Source organism: Grammomys surdaster, unplaced genomic scaffold, assembly GCF_004785775.1.
Source record: "Grammomys surdaster isolate TR1022 unplaced genomic scaffold, NIH_TR_1.0 187, whole genome shotgun sequence".
NCBI lineage: Eukaryota > Metazoa > Chordata > Mammalia > Rodentia > Muridae > Grammomys > Grammomys surdaster.
The window spans coordinates 2,000,246-2,018,931 of NW_021604632.1; the positions used below are offsets into that span (position 1 = coordinate 2,000,246).

At 42.8% G+C, this 18,686-nt stretch overlaps 1 protein-coding gene across 1 annotated transcript in view; it reads left to right on the forward strand.

The window, feature by feature from the left end:
* Adamts18 (ADAM metallopeptidase with thrombospondin type 1 motif 18) overlaps window positions 1-18,686 on the forward strand; it is a 145,033-nt gene that overhangs the window by 1,540 nt on the left and 124,807 nt on the right. Inside the window, exon 3 of the mRNA XM_028768697.1 lies at window positions 1,965-2,278. Coding sequence (XP_028624530.1) covers window positions 1,965-2,278 — 314 coding nt within the window. The remainder of the gene's footprint in view (window positions 1-1,964; window positions 2,279-18,686) is intronic.

Consider the following 18,686-nt stretch of genomic DNA (forward strand, 5'->3'; position numbering starts at 1 on the left):
CACAGCACAGCACAGCACAGCACAGCACAGCACAGCACAGCACAGCATATTTTTTTTTTTTTAAACAGGGGACTTCTCAGTGCCCTCTTTCCAAGACAGGACTGAATGTAACCAACAGCCTGTATGTTCCTCTCCTGGAAACAGACTTGTAGCAGGTGTCTGGGGTAGGTAGGGAGCAAGGGGTCCTGATGATTGGCTAACACTCCCCCCACTCGATCTTCCGAGTGAGAGCAGGTGGGGTTTCAGATGGCTGTGCACAAGGAGGTAAGAAGCACACACTGGAGAAACTGTCTGGAACATATGTTGGAAAAGGTTGTGTAGTTAGGTATGACTGGTAGAGGGAGAAAAATGGATTTCCCCTTTAATAAAAAAAAAAAGGAAAGAAAGAAAGAAAGGCTGGCTTTAATCAAAAGCTACATACCTGCAGAGCAACATATCAGGAATTTTTGAGAACTAAAACGTGTGCTGTTCAGTTTTAAGGGAAAGAGAAGGGAAATACATTTTTTTCTGTTGTTTTCCGAAAATATGTCAATGATAGGGTGTTTCTAGTTTCAAGGAGAGAGGGAGAAAATGAGAGAACCATAAAAAGAGTTGGCCACGCCTTAAAAGTCACAAATGATCCAGAAACAGGGCTTGTTATTGACTTGTTGGGTGTCTTTGCTAATTAAGCTCAATTAGAATACAATTAGAGTATAGTGTATCGATCCCTACACACTATGAGACTCCCTGATTCCTGAGCATCTTCTGGTTTTATTTCATTGTTGTTGACTGTTCAAGGAAGGGGATCCCCCTTACCCCACCCCCTTTCTCTTCTGCAAGCCAAGGACCCAAGTGACTCAAACATGCCTCTTAGTTGTTCGGAATCTTTCTAAACACTTTCCAAATTAGTTTCCCATTCTGTGCCTAGAAAGTGGAAACCCAGAAGAATTTTTTTTTTTTAAATTCACACTGGGCATGCTCCACATCTTCTGGGACGATGCTTTTCAATTCCAATGTCTTGTGAAAGAAAGCAGTGTACTGGCTTTGCTGTTTCCCACAGCAAATTGTTTCCTTGCTGCCCACCCCTCCTACCCCCCCTCAGATCACACAGCAATTAGTGCTGCTCAGGGGAGCCGGGGGGAAGGCATTTTTAAACATGCCTTTCCAGGTGTCCCTGATCCACCACACCCCCTCCGACAAGTCTGAGCAGTTCAAAACATCAGCCTCAATCTAGGATGCTTCTGACAGTTTGGAGGCATGTTTTCTGCAGAGGTTGTATTTTAGACCTGAGATTAAACAGGAGAGTCTCCACTGGAAGCTAAGGGAGATCTGGATGCTGGCACGAGTAGCCTCATGGCCTAGTGGTCCTGCAAGAGGGAGCTGGGTGGCCCTTGTTAAGGAGCCAAGGGAATCATCAGAAGCAGCAGATTCTGTGAATCATTCACACTTTAAACTCTACCAGGAAGGTCTCTAAGTTCAACCTAAACAAGGCTATCGATCAAATTCACCCTTTATACTGATTGTCATCGATGATGATGATGATGATAAAACTACATATGACGCTCCATGGCTAATTATGAAGAATCCCCTATATTTCTTTTCAGACTGAGAATTGACCTTTCACCCAAATCTTTGAAATTTAACAAAACTGCACTTAGCTTTTAGGTTTTGTAGGATTTATTTTATTTTATTTTATTTTATTATTTTATTTTATTTTATTTTATTTTTTTATTTTATTTTTTGATGCTAGACAAGTGCTTCCACGCCCCTGAACCACATCCCCACCTGTAGCCTCTGTAGTGTAGGCTGGCTGAGCCTGATCCCATAGAATGCAATGCATGTAAGCCTCTTTGAATTCTCTTCACTGTTAGGTGCATGGAACAAGGTTTCTTTTTTTTTTCGTGAGCTGTGGGGCAAGCTGCTGGAAAGTGGCCCCTTTGGCATCCTGGGCTCTGGGTGCTGACAGCTAAATTTTTCCATTACAGATTACGTCTTTGTCGTGCCAGTAGAAGTGGACTCGGGCGGGTCATATATTTCACACGACATTTTGCACAACAGGAAAAGGCGATCAGCACACGGTGCCAGCAGCTCCTTGCACTACCGCTTTTCAGCATTTGGACAGGATCTACACTTAGAACTTACGCCCTCGGCGATTCTGAGCAGTCACTTTATAGTCCAGGTACTTGGAAAGGACGGTGCTTCAGAGACTCGGGAGCCTGAGGTACAGCAGTGTTTGTATCAGGGATTTATCAGGAATGACAGCTTGTCCTCTGTTGCTGTGTCTACGTGTGCCGGCTTGGTGAGTCTGCCCGCTCTAATGGAGCTCGTTCTTTCGTGTTTTGTATAACTTGAATGAACAGATGTCCGACGCATTAAGCTCCCTCTAGCCAACTCCACACATTCGCACTGTCAGCTCTGATACGTATAATATTACGGATAATTATAAATTAGATTAATTGAATTAATCTAATCTGGTCTCTGGGAGGAAGAAAAAAAGAAAATATAATAGAACTTTAATGAGCATTTAGAACATTCTTTTGATGTTTAATGGCCTGGGCCCTTTCATTCTGCATGTTTGAGACAATCCCCAAGGAAATTAATTTGATGGATGCCATTCGCTTTGCAACGTCTTGGGAGACCAGGCATTCTATAAATCTAACTGGTTGCATGCCTCTCAGTTACTTTGAAAGGAGAAAACTGCATTTTAATCTAAAATTGTGTTCAGTGGCCCGGGTTAGCCTACCTTTAACATGCTGGAATTAGGGGGTGGGGGAAGACGGTCCTTTGTTTTTCTTTTGAAATTCTGTTGGTGGTATAGTACTTACAGAAGGCATCCTTTTAGTACAGGAGAGGATGGGTGGTACTGGCAGAATAAAGCATGGCACCCTCGGAGGCAAGATGTTTAAAAGCCCTTGGGACAAGCCTGATTTCCTTTCTGTATAATCTTTCTGTGTCAAACACCAGGCCAAGAATATCCGTGTAAACGATATTCAGAATCCAATCAAGTATACAAGGCAGTAAATGACATCCTAGGCTTTCATTTCATGTTGTCATGGGAAATGTCTCAGACTGATGGCAGAGTTGGTATTGGAGACATGTGGTGATCATGCTGTGGCAGGGGCGGAAGAAAGAAACTTTGAGAAAGCCCAATTGGGAGTTAGTTGGTGATGTCCATGTGGGATGCAGCTTGGCTAAGCAAGAGGTGTGGCTTTTGGGGTAGGCTGGGGTGAATGAGGGCTCCCATATTCTCAAGGGTTAAGGGTTTTTTTTAGTTACAACTTTTTTCCCCCTACATGTTGCCCTGAAATCCAGCCAAAACCATAACCACAGCCATGGTATTCTTTAGTGTGTTTAAATTACAAAATAAAACGAGTTAGCAATACCCAGCTAATCTTGATTCGTTTGAATGATGACTGTCTCAAAGACTCCCTGGGTGTTATGGCATGGTTACGCACACATGTGCACAGACACGCGTGGACATATCTTAGTTTTCATCCTTTGTTTGTGTGTGTGTTGAGTCTTCCGCTGGGTTTTGGCATTCTTCTTGTGTTTCCCATTCTCTGCCTATTCCAATTTCTAAGTCTTTCAGGGTTACTCCCTCCACCGCAGAGCCTTGAGCCATCTCATTCCAAATGCTCACGATGAACAGCTGCGGACCCTGGTTCTCATTATCAAACCAGCACCAAATAGTAGGGTTCTCCTTGTACCTTAGTTTTTTCACCTCTAGAACATGGACCATGGACGATGAGTTGACTTGGTAGGTAAAGATGTTTGTTGTCAAGTCTCATGACCTGGGCTCAGTCCCCTGGGACCCACATGATGGAAGGAGAGAACCAACTCCTCTGACCTCTGTATGCTGTCAAACACTCAAACCCACACACATACACCATGTATACAAAATAGATAAAAGTGTTAAGTGTAATAAAAACAGAAGTAACTGGGGCGACTTCATCCCAGGCTTACAGACAGGAAATGATTTATGTGTGATGTGTTCCTTTAGTCTCTAGGTCTTCTCATTCTTATAAAACGTAGCCTCTCCATGTTCAGTACTCAGAAATTCTGCTCTTTGGGAGGGGTAGGAAGTCTGATTCTCTAGCTCCAGAGTAGACACTAGGTTATCTTTTCTAGGGAAGAGGTTCACTTTTGAACTGGGGACAAATGACCATCTAAGGCAGAAGAATGAAGTAGGTCAAAATTCTCCAGCTTCCACAAGTGTGAAAGAAACAACTGACACAGGGTTTCTGCCCTGTGGAAGGCGCAGGTTGTCTCTACTCTGCAACAAGTAGGTGTATGGACTTAGTTATTTTGACATCACTGGGCCTTGGTTTGCCCATTGAGTGGTGTGAGATGACCTCTAAGATTTTTATGATTTCCAGGCATCTGATTCTAGTGATCTAATCTGGTCACCCTGATAGAGCCTATTTGTTATGAGGTAGGGAACAACCAAATTTATTTGTCCTGAGTTTAGTACCATCCATTTCCCATTCCCCCATAAAACACCTAAGACATTCAGCAGATCAGGGAGAAGCAAAGTGAGAGAGGGTGGGACTCTCACAAGCAAGTGATGACCCTGATCCATATTAAGTTTGTAACCTTGTGTTGAAGTGTAATAGCTGCATAGAAATGTTGAAATGTACATACGGAAAGAACTAAAAAAAAGTAATGGTATAACTTGATTATTGTTCAAAGTTTACACCCGTACATGTGAGCCTAGATCAAATAGACATTATTAGCGCCCCAAGAAGGGCACTCAGTTCTTCCTTCCCTCCTGTCCACCATTGTCCTAATGAAATTCGTGGTTTATTCATGCTTACTGAAAATTGTTGCTTAAGTAGAATCATAATGAACTTCCTGGTATGAGGATCCCGTGACAGTTTTGTTTGTTAATTTGTTTGCTTTTTGCTCTTGTGTTCTCATTCTGCTGGGTATATGCCTAAGAGTAAAGGTGCTGTGCTCCTGGCATAGACATAGGCAAAGCTTTAGCATGTGCTATGACTCAGGTATCCAAAATGGCTGCACCAGTGCACACTGCAACCAGTAGCATTCTGGATGCACTCTGTTCTCACCAACACTTGACATTATCTGCCTTTCCTGTCTCATTCATTGTACAGGTGTAAATGGGGTACCACACTGTGGCCTACAACTTTCTGATGGTTAATGGGTGAAGTTACCACCTTTACGCTTATAGGCCATTTACGTGCCTTCTTTGGTAACCTCTTTACTATATATATACAAAATACAGGATACATCTTTTCAACTTAAATAGTGAGGTGTGCTCCTTTCTCAGGGAATAGGAATAAGGATTCTAACCAGAACACCTTAATAGCTGTGTCCTCCTACTGTGGCTGTCAAACTCTGACATCATCTATTGTGTTTTGAAAAGGCAAATCACGTGAGAGCCACTAAAATTACAACAGTGATAGATGAGAACAGAAGAGAACAGCCCTGTCCTCTCTCTTCTAGATACCTATATATACTGGTAAGCGTCGTTGGCCAAGAGGGAGGGTCATAACTCCCCTAAGGTTAATTGACAGCTGTGGTGATGGATTCAGAACATTGTAGATGTTCCAAAAGTTCAGCAGATGGACTGGCGTCACTTGTTAGAGTGACTCATCAAAATGTTGACATGCCAGAAGATACATGTCGTTCTTCATCCATTAATGCAGACACTGACAGGACGTGGATGATACTCTGAGATGAGATACCTTCACATAAAGCTTCTATCTTTAAGAGTCGGACCAGACCATTGCCCTCAGGGTCACTCTAGATGTGATAGCCATCTCCCAGTGAGTCACAAAATGTATTAGGGAAGTAATCAATCGCCTTTAAATGATCTGACCAAATGCCAGCAGAACAGCTAGTTTCTACCTCGCCTGCTAGGGAAGCCTCAGACAAAAATCTGAAGGGCAGTAAAATCACTGTAGTGAAATACACGTATTTTTCTTGTAGGCAGGAAGGTAGGCATACAAACTCTAGCTGGAATGTTTTCTAGCAGGGGATTTCCCTGAATAATTCGAAATTACCCAGTGTTTAAAATATTTCTAATACTTTTTTTTTTTTTTTGGAATGTACACTTACCATACCAAGCTGACAGAATTCGCTTTAAGGAGTTCAGTGGGTCGTTCCTTACTTGCAATCATTTATAGAACAGGAACAAACGAATCTTGCCTGCCATTAAGTTTGCATGCCACTCTTGGCTTTTAATACTAAATGACTGTTCTGGGTCACCACTGCCCATTCCACCTTGTGACCTTAAACTCTGTGAGTGTATTGGAATTGCAGCCTTTGTCACAAAATCATGGGGTTACATAGTAAGCTACCCCAAGAGCTGCCTGCCATATCTGTCCTTTCTCCTCTATGAAGTCACCTCTATCTGCCCTCTACAGTGAAGAGGAAGATCACGACTGGCAGGCTCCTGGAAGGAGACCTCACCTTGCTATCAAACTGTAACCAACTCTGGAATCTCACCCGCGTTCCTTAATTCTATTTTCTGTCAGACTTTGCCTTTCTTTGAAGATTTTAATGTTTTAAAACACTCTCCTTTCGGGATCTTTCTGTTAAAAGAAAAAAAAGTGACTGTAGAGTATGACCCACTTGATTAGCATTCTCTGAGATGCTAAAGATTTGGGATCCCTTCCATAAAATTGGAATTTGGGCCCAGAAACATATACGCTTTCTGAATGAGGGGAATGGATGGGAAGGCCACATTGGTTCCTTCATCCAATGGCTGTTTATCGCTTCTGTCATGGCAGACACTTTTCTGAGCACATCAGGTAAAGCCGTGAATGAGGAGGACACAGATGCCATTAACACACCCTGACAGGCGTGTCTAACCTTTTATTTAAAAGCAAGATTTATTTTTATTTTATGTGTATCAAGTTAGTTCTTGTATGCGTACAGTGCCCAAATTGGCCAGTAGAGTGTGTTGGATCTTTTAGAATAGGAGTCACTGGCAGTCTTGAGCTACCATGTGAGTGCTAGGAACCAAAGGGAGGTCTCTACAGTAGTAGCAAGTATCCTTAACAGTCATGTGTTGCTAAGCCATCTCTCCAAGCTAGTGTCTAATGGTTTGAAACTGTAATAGGATATTGTTCATCTACAAAAGCCCATGCTTTGCCATGTAATCCAGTGTGTAAGACACACACACACACACACACTCACAAAACCACCTGATGTTTTTCTTTTTTCTCCTTTTTTTTCTTTTTTTTTTCACCTGATTTTTTTAAAAAGTAAGTTTAGTATTCATAGCTCTGCTTGGCTACATATAGCCCATGGGCTGTGGATTAGACACACCTGCAGAAGAAATAGCAACGGGCTCTTAGATGTAGAAATTCCCATCTTAGTCTGCGCTAAGCTGTGGCTCATCAGAGCTCAGGAACAAAGAGCCCACAAGCTATAGCTTCAGAAAAGGGTGAGGCTGGGTGAGCTGGTACCAGACGGCACCCCTCAGCACTGCAGTGTACACCAGCATGTCCATGAGTCAGAGAGTCCTACACCACTGACAGATGTTTAATTCTGTTTAAACCTAGACTTTTCTCCAGCATGTTTGGTCATGGGTATATATATATATTTTTTTTCCTCTGAAGAAGATCTCTGCGTTGTTTCATTGAGACAAGACAGCCATGGAAAACAGTGCTTTTCCCCAGTTTTGTACTGTGTCCTATGTGTGAAAATAACCTTTAGGAACAAGAGCTTCATGGTCACTAGGCTTATAGAATGTTAGGCACCCAGGCTGTCCACAAATGCCCCACTGTAGCTGAGGAAGATCTTGAAGTTCTGATCCCTTTGCCCCTAGTTCTTGAGTGCTGGAATAGCAGAAACGCATCACCATATCTGGTTTCATGTAGTGTTATTGATTGAGCTCAGGGCTCTGTGAATGCTAGCTAGGAACTCTTATCAAAGGAGCTACACCTCAAGCCATTTCCCCTGTGTGTGTGACAGAGACAGTGAGTCTCACGTGGCCCAGGCTGTGCACAAACTTCCTTTGTAACTGAGGCTGACCTTTACAATCTGGTCTTCCTATCTACAGCTCCGGAGGTGTGCCACCAATCTGATTTTCTGTGGTACTGGGGATTGAATTCAGGACTTTGTGTGACTAAGAATTCTATCAACCAAGCTATGCCCCTGACCATTCCTTATCTTTAAACAAACTTAACATGCATTTTGAATTTCTAAATGATGACATCGGTACTGGCCTGACACATATATCTGTTTTAAAATTATACTTCTGACTGACATATTAGACCAGGATTCCATGTTTTAGCATAAGAAATTATTGCTAGGCTTAAGATAATTTGCCTTTTCTTTGTACCTGACCTCTCTGATGGCAATGTGTTTATTCTAGTTGTAGATAATAAAGTTTTGCTTAATAAAGTCAGTCTAGACTAGGCTCTGTTCTTTACATGTCTATCAAGTGAACACACACACACACACACACAGAGTCACCTTGTCATCTTGTATGTCTGTTCAGCTCTAGAGTGCATGGGTCTGCTGACTTTTGATAATTTCTCTGCAGAGACTAGCTGACCACAAGGGAAAGCTGCTTTGCCATTGTTGGTGAATCTTCTGTCTGGTGCTGGTTCTTGGTCCCCACTCCCAACTGTATTACAGGCTCCAGCAGAGTGGTTCTAACAACCAAGGCTGCCTCAAGGATCCTGTCCACCCTGGATGCCCTGTGTACCATCCAACTTTCCTTTGGTTTCTCTTTTCTTTGTCTGCTCCATGGCCAGCTGCCCTGATATCACATGTGTCTTTTCTTCAGTGGTGGCCTTTGCAGCCTGTGACTGCTACAGTGACCATTCTCAGGAGGACCTGGGTCCCTGCGAGGAGGCCTTCGAAGCACTTGGATATGAATAGGCGGCAGGGAGCTTTGATGTCTCCTTTTCAAAAGTATTTTATAACTCTGAAAGCTGCCACTGAGTTGTCTGTTGCTAGTCACTGCCTGCCAAGTTATCTTTAGAAAGCCAATTTTCATTCATAAAAGGGCTGAAGTTAAATGCCCCTAGCCCAAGGTTCTCCTGCTTTGCAGGGCCTTGCTAGCTAGCAGGGGTTGTTGAATTACATCTACCCGCTTGAAACTTCATGGTCACTTGAGAGGATCATGTGAAATTACAGATTAGACTGGGTTGTATTTGTATGTTTTTTAAATACAGCCTGACCCAAATCAAAGATGTTTTCTTAGGCTATTATTCAATTCATCAAGGGTAAAAAAGACCCTTTTATTTTCTTGGCTTTTCTCCTCTGTGTTCTACTAAGACATGATTTGTGAATAGAATTATTTGCTTTTATCAACACTCCGAGCAAAAGGCCAAACCAAATTTAAAAAAAAATTTTTTTCCCCAAAGACCAAAGCTCTTGCCGGGGTGGTTGGGGGTGTAGGACTCTAGAGTAGCTATGACAAGCCTGAGGGGTCTCCCATAAGAGTCAGAAGGGCCCAGCCTCCCTCCGTGCTGCCTGCCTGTCATAATGTAGCTATTAAGTACCATTCCTTCTGGATAACTCTGCCGGCCATACTTGACTCCAGGGCCCTGGGCTGAGGGGCATCCTGGGCTTGCTTCCTGAAGTCTCAGAGTTTTCATCTGTTCAGTAGGAATGGCCTCTGGGAGAGGATGAGGGAGAGGATGGTAAGTGCTGAACTTGTCACACAGTAGCTGCTCTGCTGGATTGTTGACTTTGAGCTAGGAGGTGGTCTGGGCAGGAAATGGCCATTGAACTCTTTTTTCCCCCCAAATTCTGAAGCCTTTCCAGGCAGGCCTGTCAGAACAGGAAAAGAATCTCTTTGGTGTTGGCAACCCTCTCGCTGTAAAAGTCGGGAATCTTGCAGGGAAAGGAAGCATTTGTATCAAGGAAGAAAGAATAAGAGAAAGAAGCCGATTGGGGGTGGGGAGAGGAGGAGGAAGGGATCAACAGATAGATCACAGTTCAGATTTGTGCATCACTCACTCACTGTGAGCTTGCCCACTCCACTGTAAGCTGATAGGACCTCACCAGCGGGGCTCAAGTATACTCAATGGCAAGAAAGATCCTGTATGGATGCTCAAGATGATACCCCCTGCAGGATCAAATTCCCTAAAGTAAAAATCAGATTTGTTAAGATCCCAGGCTTTCTTGAGGGCTACTGTGGCACCACACTTTCAGAACAGAAGTTGAAAGTTACCAGTCAGCACCCTCTGCAGCTGTTGTTGAGGCCGTTGGCTTGAGTAAAACACAAACACCCACGTTTTACCCACAGTTGGTAGATTATTCAGAAGTAGAACTTGAACCTTTGTATGGACTTTTCCAAGTCTTTTTTAAGTGCCTGGTAAAAGAACAGAGGGGGGATGTGGGGGGGGGGGGAGAGAGAGAGAGAGAGAGAGAGAGAGAGAGAGAGAGAGAGAGAGAGGGGATTTGTCACTTTAGATCTTAAATAATTGCTTGCCTTGTCTTCCTTTCAATAGCCCAGGTGCAGGTGGTTTTGTGGATGAATGTTTGCACCAATATCATTACTATTCAGTGATTATTAGAAGGAATGGTATATGACTTATCTGAACTGCTTGAGACTACAGTGTTTAGGCCATTTTTTCTCAAACTGTATATGCATATGTATATTTATATAGTTTGTATATATAATATATATGTGTGTGTATAATTGGTATATGTGTATAATTGCATGTATGTATGCATGAGTATGTATGTACACATGTGTATGTGTGCAGAATTGGTTACTTTTCTACTGCTCTGATAAAAATGCCATGAACAACATCACTTATAGAAGGAAGGGCTTATTTGGATTTATGGTCGCTGAGAGGTAAGAGTCCATGCTGACAGCAAATCATGGCAGCGGGCAGCCAACATGGCAGCTGAAACAGCCAAGAGCCCACTTCTTGAACTGCAAGCAGAGATCAGGAGTGAACTGGGGATGAATGTCTTGAGGCTTTGAAAGTGATGTGCTTCCTCCAGCAAGGCCACACCCCCTAAATCTACCCAATAACCCCAATACCACCAACTGGGCACTAAGTGCTCAAGTATCAAATCTATGAGGGATATCTCATTCAAACTTCAACATACACACGCAACTATATGCACACATGACACATATACTTATAGGCATATGTATATATGAATGCTTATGTATATTTCTGTAATGGCTTTGATCTATCCTTTCCATCCATTTCTCATTCCCTTTTCCCCAGCTCACTTTCTCTTCCTCCCTCCTTCCCTTCCTCCTCTCTTCTCATCTTTTCTACCCCTTTCTCTCTCGTTCCACCTCCCTCTCCCTTTCCTTCTCTCCCACTAGGATGCTAGCATTCAGCAAAGCTGGGTCCATCCAGATCATCCAGCTGTGTACTCAGTATCCTACTCCGTTATCCTTCCCTCCTCTTGGCTTCCTTCTGGAAACATGGCCTCCTGAGTTCCAGGTGATTCAGATACCTCATTGGCTTCCCGACTTATTCATCTCACCTGTTTTTATCCATCCCTAGAGCTATAGATGTGTCATGGCTCAGAACAGGTATGTGTGGTCTAGGCTTTATTTGCCTTTACAAAGACTTTGAGGCTTTATTGAAGGGATGACTGTGCTCAGCAGAACAAGAAGAACACAAAATCCTTCTTCTTTTTCTTTGTATGTTCATGGGTGAGTTAACCCAGAGAGGACTATTTATTTGTACCTGTGTTTGCTGTATATTTAGTGTGCGTGTGTGTGTGTGTGTGTGTGTGTGTGTGTGTGTGTGTGGTGGGGGGGGTGTATTCACTGATATTTGTATTGACATATCTTTGTCATGGTAGTATAGAGATTTTATTTTTAAAAAGGCCTATCTTTGGAGTTACTTCAGTTTTAAAATTTTGATCATTTTCATATCCTCCCCCAACTCCTCGATCATCCACCTCCACTCCCTTCTCACCCAATCTACTGTCCCCTTAAAACACACAGCAATCCAGTCTAACTTGTGCTGCCTAAATACTCCTAGGCATGGGCCCGCCCCTTGAGTTAAGAGAAAGCCAGTTCACCCTCACTTAGCCGCTCTCAGTTGCTACTAGCGTCTCAGCCAGAGTTTGGATTCCATGCTTACGTCCTCCCTGCAACTTGGTGTTTTGTCTGGCTTGGGCTTATACAGGTCATGTTCATGCTGTCACAACTGCTGTGGGTTCTTATGTGTCACTGCCCTGCTACGCCCAGAAAGCATCATTTTATTCTTCTGGTTCTTTCTTCTCTTTGGAGATGGTCCCCAAGACTTGGTCAATATGCTTATATCTGGTTTGTTTTTATTGTTGCTGATGCTGTAAAAATAAGTATCTATCTTCAAGTCTCTCAGTCGCATACAGAACTGTATTTTATAGGAGGGGATTAGGGCAGTGAGCCCCTTCTTTACAAAACACTGAAATATTGGATACAGGACATTAGCTATCGATAGCCAAGGGGTTGGGGGTGGGGTGGGGGAGTTAGCCATTGTCATTATAATCTTAATAGTTCAATATGGAAAGCTGCTGAGAATCCACTTCCTCCTGGTTTTACATGGACCCAAGGCATGGCTTCAAAGAGCTCCCTCCAGCAGAACATATGAGCTGGAAATTCGCATGGTTTCCCACCATAAGCAATAAACAATTCAAGAGAAAATGGCACTGATTCAATCCTGGAAGTCCAAATATAAACAGGCCTAATGATAGTACTATCCAGGAAGGCTTTCATGACCAAAAATATTTGTTTGCAGTTTGTACACAACACGGGTCTACAAACCCAGGAGTTTTGGTTACATCAAGGTTATATCCCAGGAAAAGCTGGTTCCCACAGATTTTGGGGTTTTTATTTTTTTTATTTTTATTTTTTATTTTTACCAGTTATAGAACAATATACTGGAATGCTCTAATAAAGGTCTGGTGAGTGTTCAGCGTGGTCACCTCTCCTGAAGGGATGCCTTTGATGTATCTAAGGCTTTTACCTTCAGGAGGATTCTTTTGATGGCTTATTCATGCCACTCGACTTTGAAATACACAACCTGCCCTTTTTACCCATCAGTCACAGGGACATGCCCTCTGATATAAATTAGATGTGGCCATCATTGATTTATGAGGAGCCAGCTATGTGCACACTCTCCCTTGAGGGGCAGCACTTGAAAGACCGAGATAAGGGGTTTATGTCAGGTGACTTGCCAGGCTCTGTAACACAGCAGGCTTTGGTGTCCTGAGGTCACCCTGTGAGAACTACAGTCCCTCATCTGAATTTTCTATTTTACATTACCGCTTCCAGGAGGCACGTGCAAACTAACTCAGCATTGATTTCTCTGCGAGCAGATATGTTCACAAATTATTTGTATCATGGATAAGTCCGAGGGTCTGTTTTATGACTGAAGCTAAATATGGTTTATACATACGTTACTGCAGCCTTTTAGGAGGCCAGGGTTTTGTAGTATAACTTTGTAGTAAAACTCATCAGCAGAAGATGAATCCCTGTCTTGTGAAAGCCTTTCTTCTGTGTGTAAGATGAGCATGAACTGGTGCTCAGTACTACATACTTAACGCTGCCATAATGAGTAACAAATGAATCCTAGAACGGTTGGTGGTTTTGAGTGCAGACAGCTGAAAGACTACACATACTCTTGTTTAGGCCCTAGTCTAGACCCCAGAAACAGAAAGTTGATAAGGCCAAGACATCCACACACCCTTTTAGATTTTTTTAAATCAGCACAATCTTTTAAAGATTCCTCAGGTAGTCCTAAAACAAAGTCAAGTTTGAAAGTCCCTCATAGACGTAAGTATCCTGGACTTTTAGATACCTCAGCACCTCAGAGATAGCTCATGCGATGGTTTAAGATAAGAGAATGGCCTGTTAAAATGCTTGAGTTTTAGAAACACATCCCCCCCACTAGTGATGCAATTTTGAGGAAATGATTCTTTTGGAATAACATTTGAATTTCTTATAAAGTTTTATTCCATGTTAAAGATCTTGAAGAGGAAGGCCATACCTTCCTTATACGTGGGAGGGATGGAAGACCACCTCAAGTGTTGGGCCTGATTTTCTACCTTGGAATAGCATCTCTTGCTGTTTGTTGCTGCCTACACCAGGCTACTTGGCCCTAACAGGATGCCTTGTTGTTTGTTGGTACCTATACCAGGCTAGCTGTTTCTCAGATTTCCAGGGATTCTCTAGTCTCAGTTTCCCATCTGACAATAAAAGGGATTATTGGCACAAGCTATTGCACTGGCTATGTGCTGGTTCTGCGGATCTCAACTTAGCTCTTCATGCCTTATCCACTTACCTCCCAGTCCCAGCATTTGATTTTAAGTAATTTTAGACTCACAGTAATTTGCAGGAATACTACAGGAAAGTGCTGTGGGGAATAACTGACCAAACTGGCAATATAGTTTTACTTGTCTGTAAAGCGGAGACTACAAAGAAAAGAGAGAGCCATTATATTAAAGAGCAAAAGTCCAAGATGTCCTCCCATCTCCCTGGGCTCTGCTATACATGTTCCCTCTTCCAGTTATGTGGTCAGTCACTGGTCCTAGATGCTGCAAGGATGACATTTTGCACAATAAGCTTCCAAACAAGTTGGCCTTTTCATGGAGGTATTTTAGGAAGATCTAACCTTCTCAAGAAAGCTCTTTGAATCTGGAGCTAGTCTGTGGGCAGCAGAAGGGCTTAACACGTAAGAGACTCTCACTTGTGGGTTCTGGATATGGAAGGGGCCATGTCACAAGGCAGAGGCAGCCTTCTGGGACTACAGTAGCCTTTGATTGTGAAACAGGAAATAAATAGGTGCTGAAAAGCAAACAGAGGCTCATTTCAGTTCTCCAAAGGAATCGAATTCTACCTATACTCTGAAGAGATCAGAAGTGGATTCCTTTACAGAACAAAAGAATATGACAGGACATCCCATACGTTTGACTCGAATTGTGAGTTGGCAAAAGATTGTAAGCGCTTATTTGCTGTAATTTTTTTAACAACAGAATACAAATACAAATCTTTGAGGCTTATACTAGGTGTTCAATCAAAAAGCAGCCCCTTCCCCTTTTAGATTCATGGTCGTCTCGGACCATCTGCCACCAACCCTGTGTAGCAGGTGAGATAGTGGGTACGATGATTGGTCTAGATTACCAGCCCATTGAGATTTAAGATCACTTGGGAGGGCCACCTCTGGGTGTGCTGTGAGGGAGGTTCCTGAACAGGATCAACGAAGGACGGAAGGCCCTCCCTCCATCAAAGTGGGTGACATCATCTACTGATATCCCAGAAACAAAAAGTCTAAGAGAAAAATCTATGTATCTGATCTATGAATCTGCCTGTCTTTCCCATCTGCCATTGGTAGCAGACAGTCCAGCTTGATCAGCCTTCTGATGTGGATAAAGCACCAGTGACCCCCTAGGGATCTTCCTGACTTTCAGTGCAGACTAGGCAGGCACCTGGCTTCATTGAGCAAGTTCTTAGTTCTGTTTCTCCAGCCAGCAGATAGCCATTGTTGGACTGTCTCTATATCAAAAACTACTCAAATGGTCCATTTTATCACACACACACACACACACACACACACACACACACACACACACACACTCTATTAGTTTTGTTCCTCTAGAGAACTCTGCTTAATAGTGATGCTCTAAAGAGAAGCAGCCAGTTTCCTTACATTCTTACTTGTTTAAATTGCTTGGGAAATTGTTATATTAGTATACATTCTCAGTGGAAAGCTATTGGTGTTACGATGGCTAATGCTTTCTTTAGGAAGGAATATCTATGCTTCCTAGGGTATCTAGGGGCACTCCAGGCCTTTGCCTATTAAGCACTGTTAGTATCCCCGAATTGTGCCAGCCCAAAGTGTCTCATAGTCTCCTGTGGGTCACATTTTAATACAGCACTAACATGCAATGGTTTCATAAAAAAAAAAAAAATTCACACGAGGTGGATTTTTGGAGTATGCGTGCTATTGACTTCAGCGAGATTACTGATTTCAGGCAGTTTGAGAATCTCTTCCCCAAAATCCTCAATACTAAACATGTTTCAGATTTTGTAGGATTGTTTTTTTTTTAATTTCAGAGTATTTGCATAGGCTTACTGGCTAAGCACTTCTAGCCTCCAAATCCCAAACTCAAACGCTTCCAGTGTTGATGCATTTCTGAGCATCGTGTCCATGCCTTAAAAGTTATTATAAAACCAGGACTGTATCTACCTTTTAGGGTATAGCTGCTGAGGGTGTATGGAGAGTGCAGTGGGGTAGGGGTTGGGCAGTTTGCTGATGCTGCATAAATAATGCAGGGATTTGCTGAGGCTGCATGAACAGCACAGGGTGATGAGGGAACTGCTGAGAGTGTGCAGTTAGTCTTGGGGTGTTGGGGCTGGTGGTTTGGTTGGCAGAAGAAAAAAAAATCTTGGAGCATCTTAATTTGTTTGTGAGTTTCACGTGTTACCCCAGACTCCTGAAAGCAGTCAGCTTTTTAAAGTAAGAGTGTTTATAAGAGCTATCCTTGCCTTCAGCCTAACTCTTAAGACTGTAGATTAAAAGTGGGGGTTCTATTCTTGTGTTTGTAATTTTCCTAAGTTGAAATTTAGTGTCCTCTGTGTTCTCTTGACCAATAAGAATGGGAACAGTGGGCAGTTCTGGGAATGACAAGGGAATATTCTCCTTGTCCCTTGAGTGTATTCTTCCCTGACACCCTTGTGAAGTTGAATGAGAAATCCTGTCTGTACACGAAAGTGGGACTTGTGAACTGTTGCTTCCTTTACGATATCTCTGGTACCTGATGGGACTTGGAGCTCTGCTGTAGCTAAAGTGCAGAAGTCATGGATCCCAAGTTCCTGTTGACATCATATTTAAAGCTGTCTCATCCCATCCTTGCCAGTGGTGATACAGTGCTGCTTATGTAACTCACAGCCCATCTGAAATATGCTTTATAACTATGCCAGGTAAGGAAAGTCAAGGACTCTTTGGTAGTTTCATTTCTGGTTCTTAGTAGATGACATTCCTCCTACCCCTAAGTATTTCCTTTATTCAATCCATCCATCCATCCATCCATCCATCCATCCACCCACCCATCCATCCATCTACCCATCCATCCATCCACCCACCCACCCACCCATCCATCCATCCATCCATCCGCTGTCCACCCTTTCATCCATCTATCCACCCTTCCAACTACTCATCCATTCATCCATCTACCCATCCATCTACCCATCTATTGATCCATCCATTGATCCATTGATTGATCCATCCATCCATCCATCCATCCATCCATCCATCCATCCATTCAGTTGTCCATCCATCCATCCATCCATCCATCCATCCATCCATCCATCCACCCATCCATCCATCCATCCATCCATCCATCCATCTATCCATCCATCCATCCAGTTGTCCATCCATCCATCCATCCATCCATCCATCCATCTCTAACCCAAAACATGTATTCCTAGCCATTACATATTTAATAGACATTAGGGTAATCATTGATATTTCCCTTTGTATTAGACTATGAGGTTATAAAATTATATCATTCCTAAATTCTGCAGTATTTTAAGAGGAGGGTAGAGTATTGACATCATAAATTTAAACTCAACAGAAGAGTGCAAAAAAAAAAAAAAACCCTATTAAAATAGGTAAATGTAATAAAAAAAAAAAGTAGTGCAGATGAAATGGCCCAGTAGGCAAAGGCATCTACACCCAAGCCTGATGACCTGAGTCTAATCCCTGGGACTTACAGGGCAGAAGGAGATAATGGAGACCTGTATATTGTCTTCTGACTTCCATACTTCCTCTGTGGCATGGCCGCATGCATGCACACATGTGCGTGCACGCACACACACCCACACAAACACACACACACACACATGCACACAAATACAAATTGAATGTTATAAAAAAAATCAACATCATAGTTTAGGACCGTTTAAAAGGCCCACAGGGAGGGACATAAATGAAGAAATGATGAGACTAATATTTAATGTGAAGGCAGAGCAGATGCATCTGCTCAGGAAATCTAGACCAGCAGGAAATCTTAGCCCCGCCCATTCGAGTTCATCATTCATACACAGATCAAGTACAATACTTCCAATCTTGCTGCCACGAGTGTCTCTGTGGGTACCTAGCACAGCACTCTTACCTGAAGCCTCACTTTCACCCCTTAGCTCCTCTGTAGCAGTAACCTCTTATTTCACGTTCCTCTTCAGAACCCTTTACTGTTTCCATTGAAAAGAGAAAAGAGTCTGAGTTTCCTAGTGTGGAAAGGTCCTATGTGGTCTAGCCTCTGCCTCCCAGCTTCCTATCTTCTCCGTCCTTGTGCACCCTAGTGCGGCTCTCCATGTCTCCCCTGCCTTTCAGCATTCCAAGAGTCTCTGCTACAGTGACTTTATGTCGGAATGCTCCTTGCTTCCTTGGGTTCATTGTGCAAATGTCATTGCCTGAGAAAGTGCTTCCCAACACTGCCTTCACTCCACATGTTCCCCTTCCTGGCTTCTGTAACAGTACAGTCTCATTTGCTGCTCAGTACAGACTTATTTATTGTTCTGTATATCATTGTAAGTGATGACTGAAACATAGGACGCACCCAGTAAACATTTACACGTAATTATCATCCTAATAATTAGAAACCAATAGATCATTTGCATGTCTAGAGTACATCGTGAATTTGATAAAGCTCATCCACTCACTGGGATAAAAGATCAGTTGGGCATCTTCTTACGTAGTGCTTCAGAAATGCAATTTTTGCCTGCCTGCTATCCATTTGCAGTTATAAAAAATTATCAC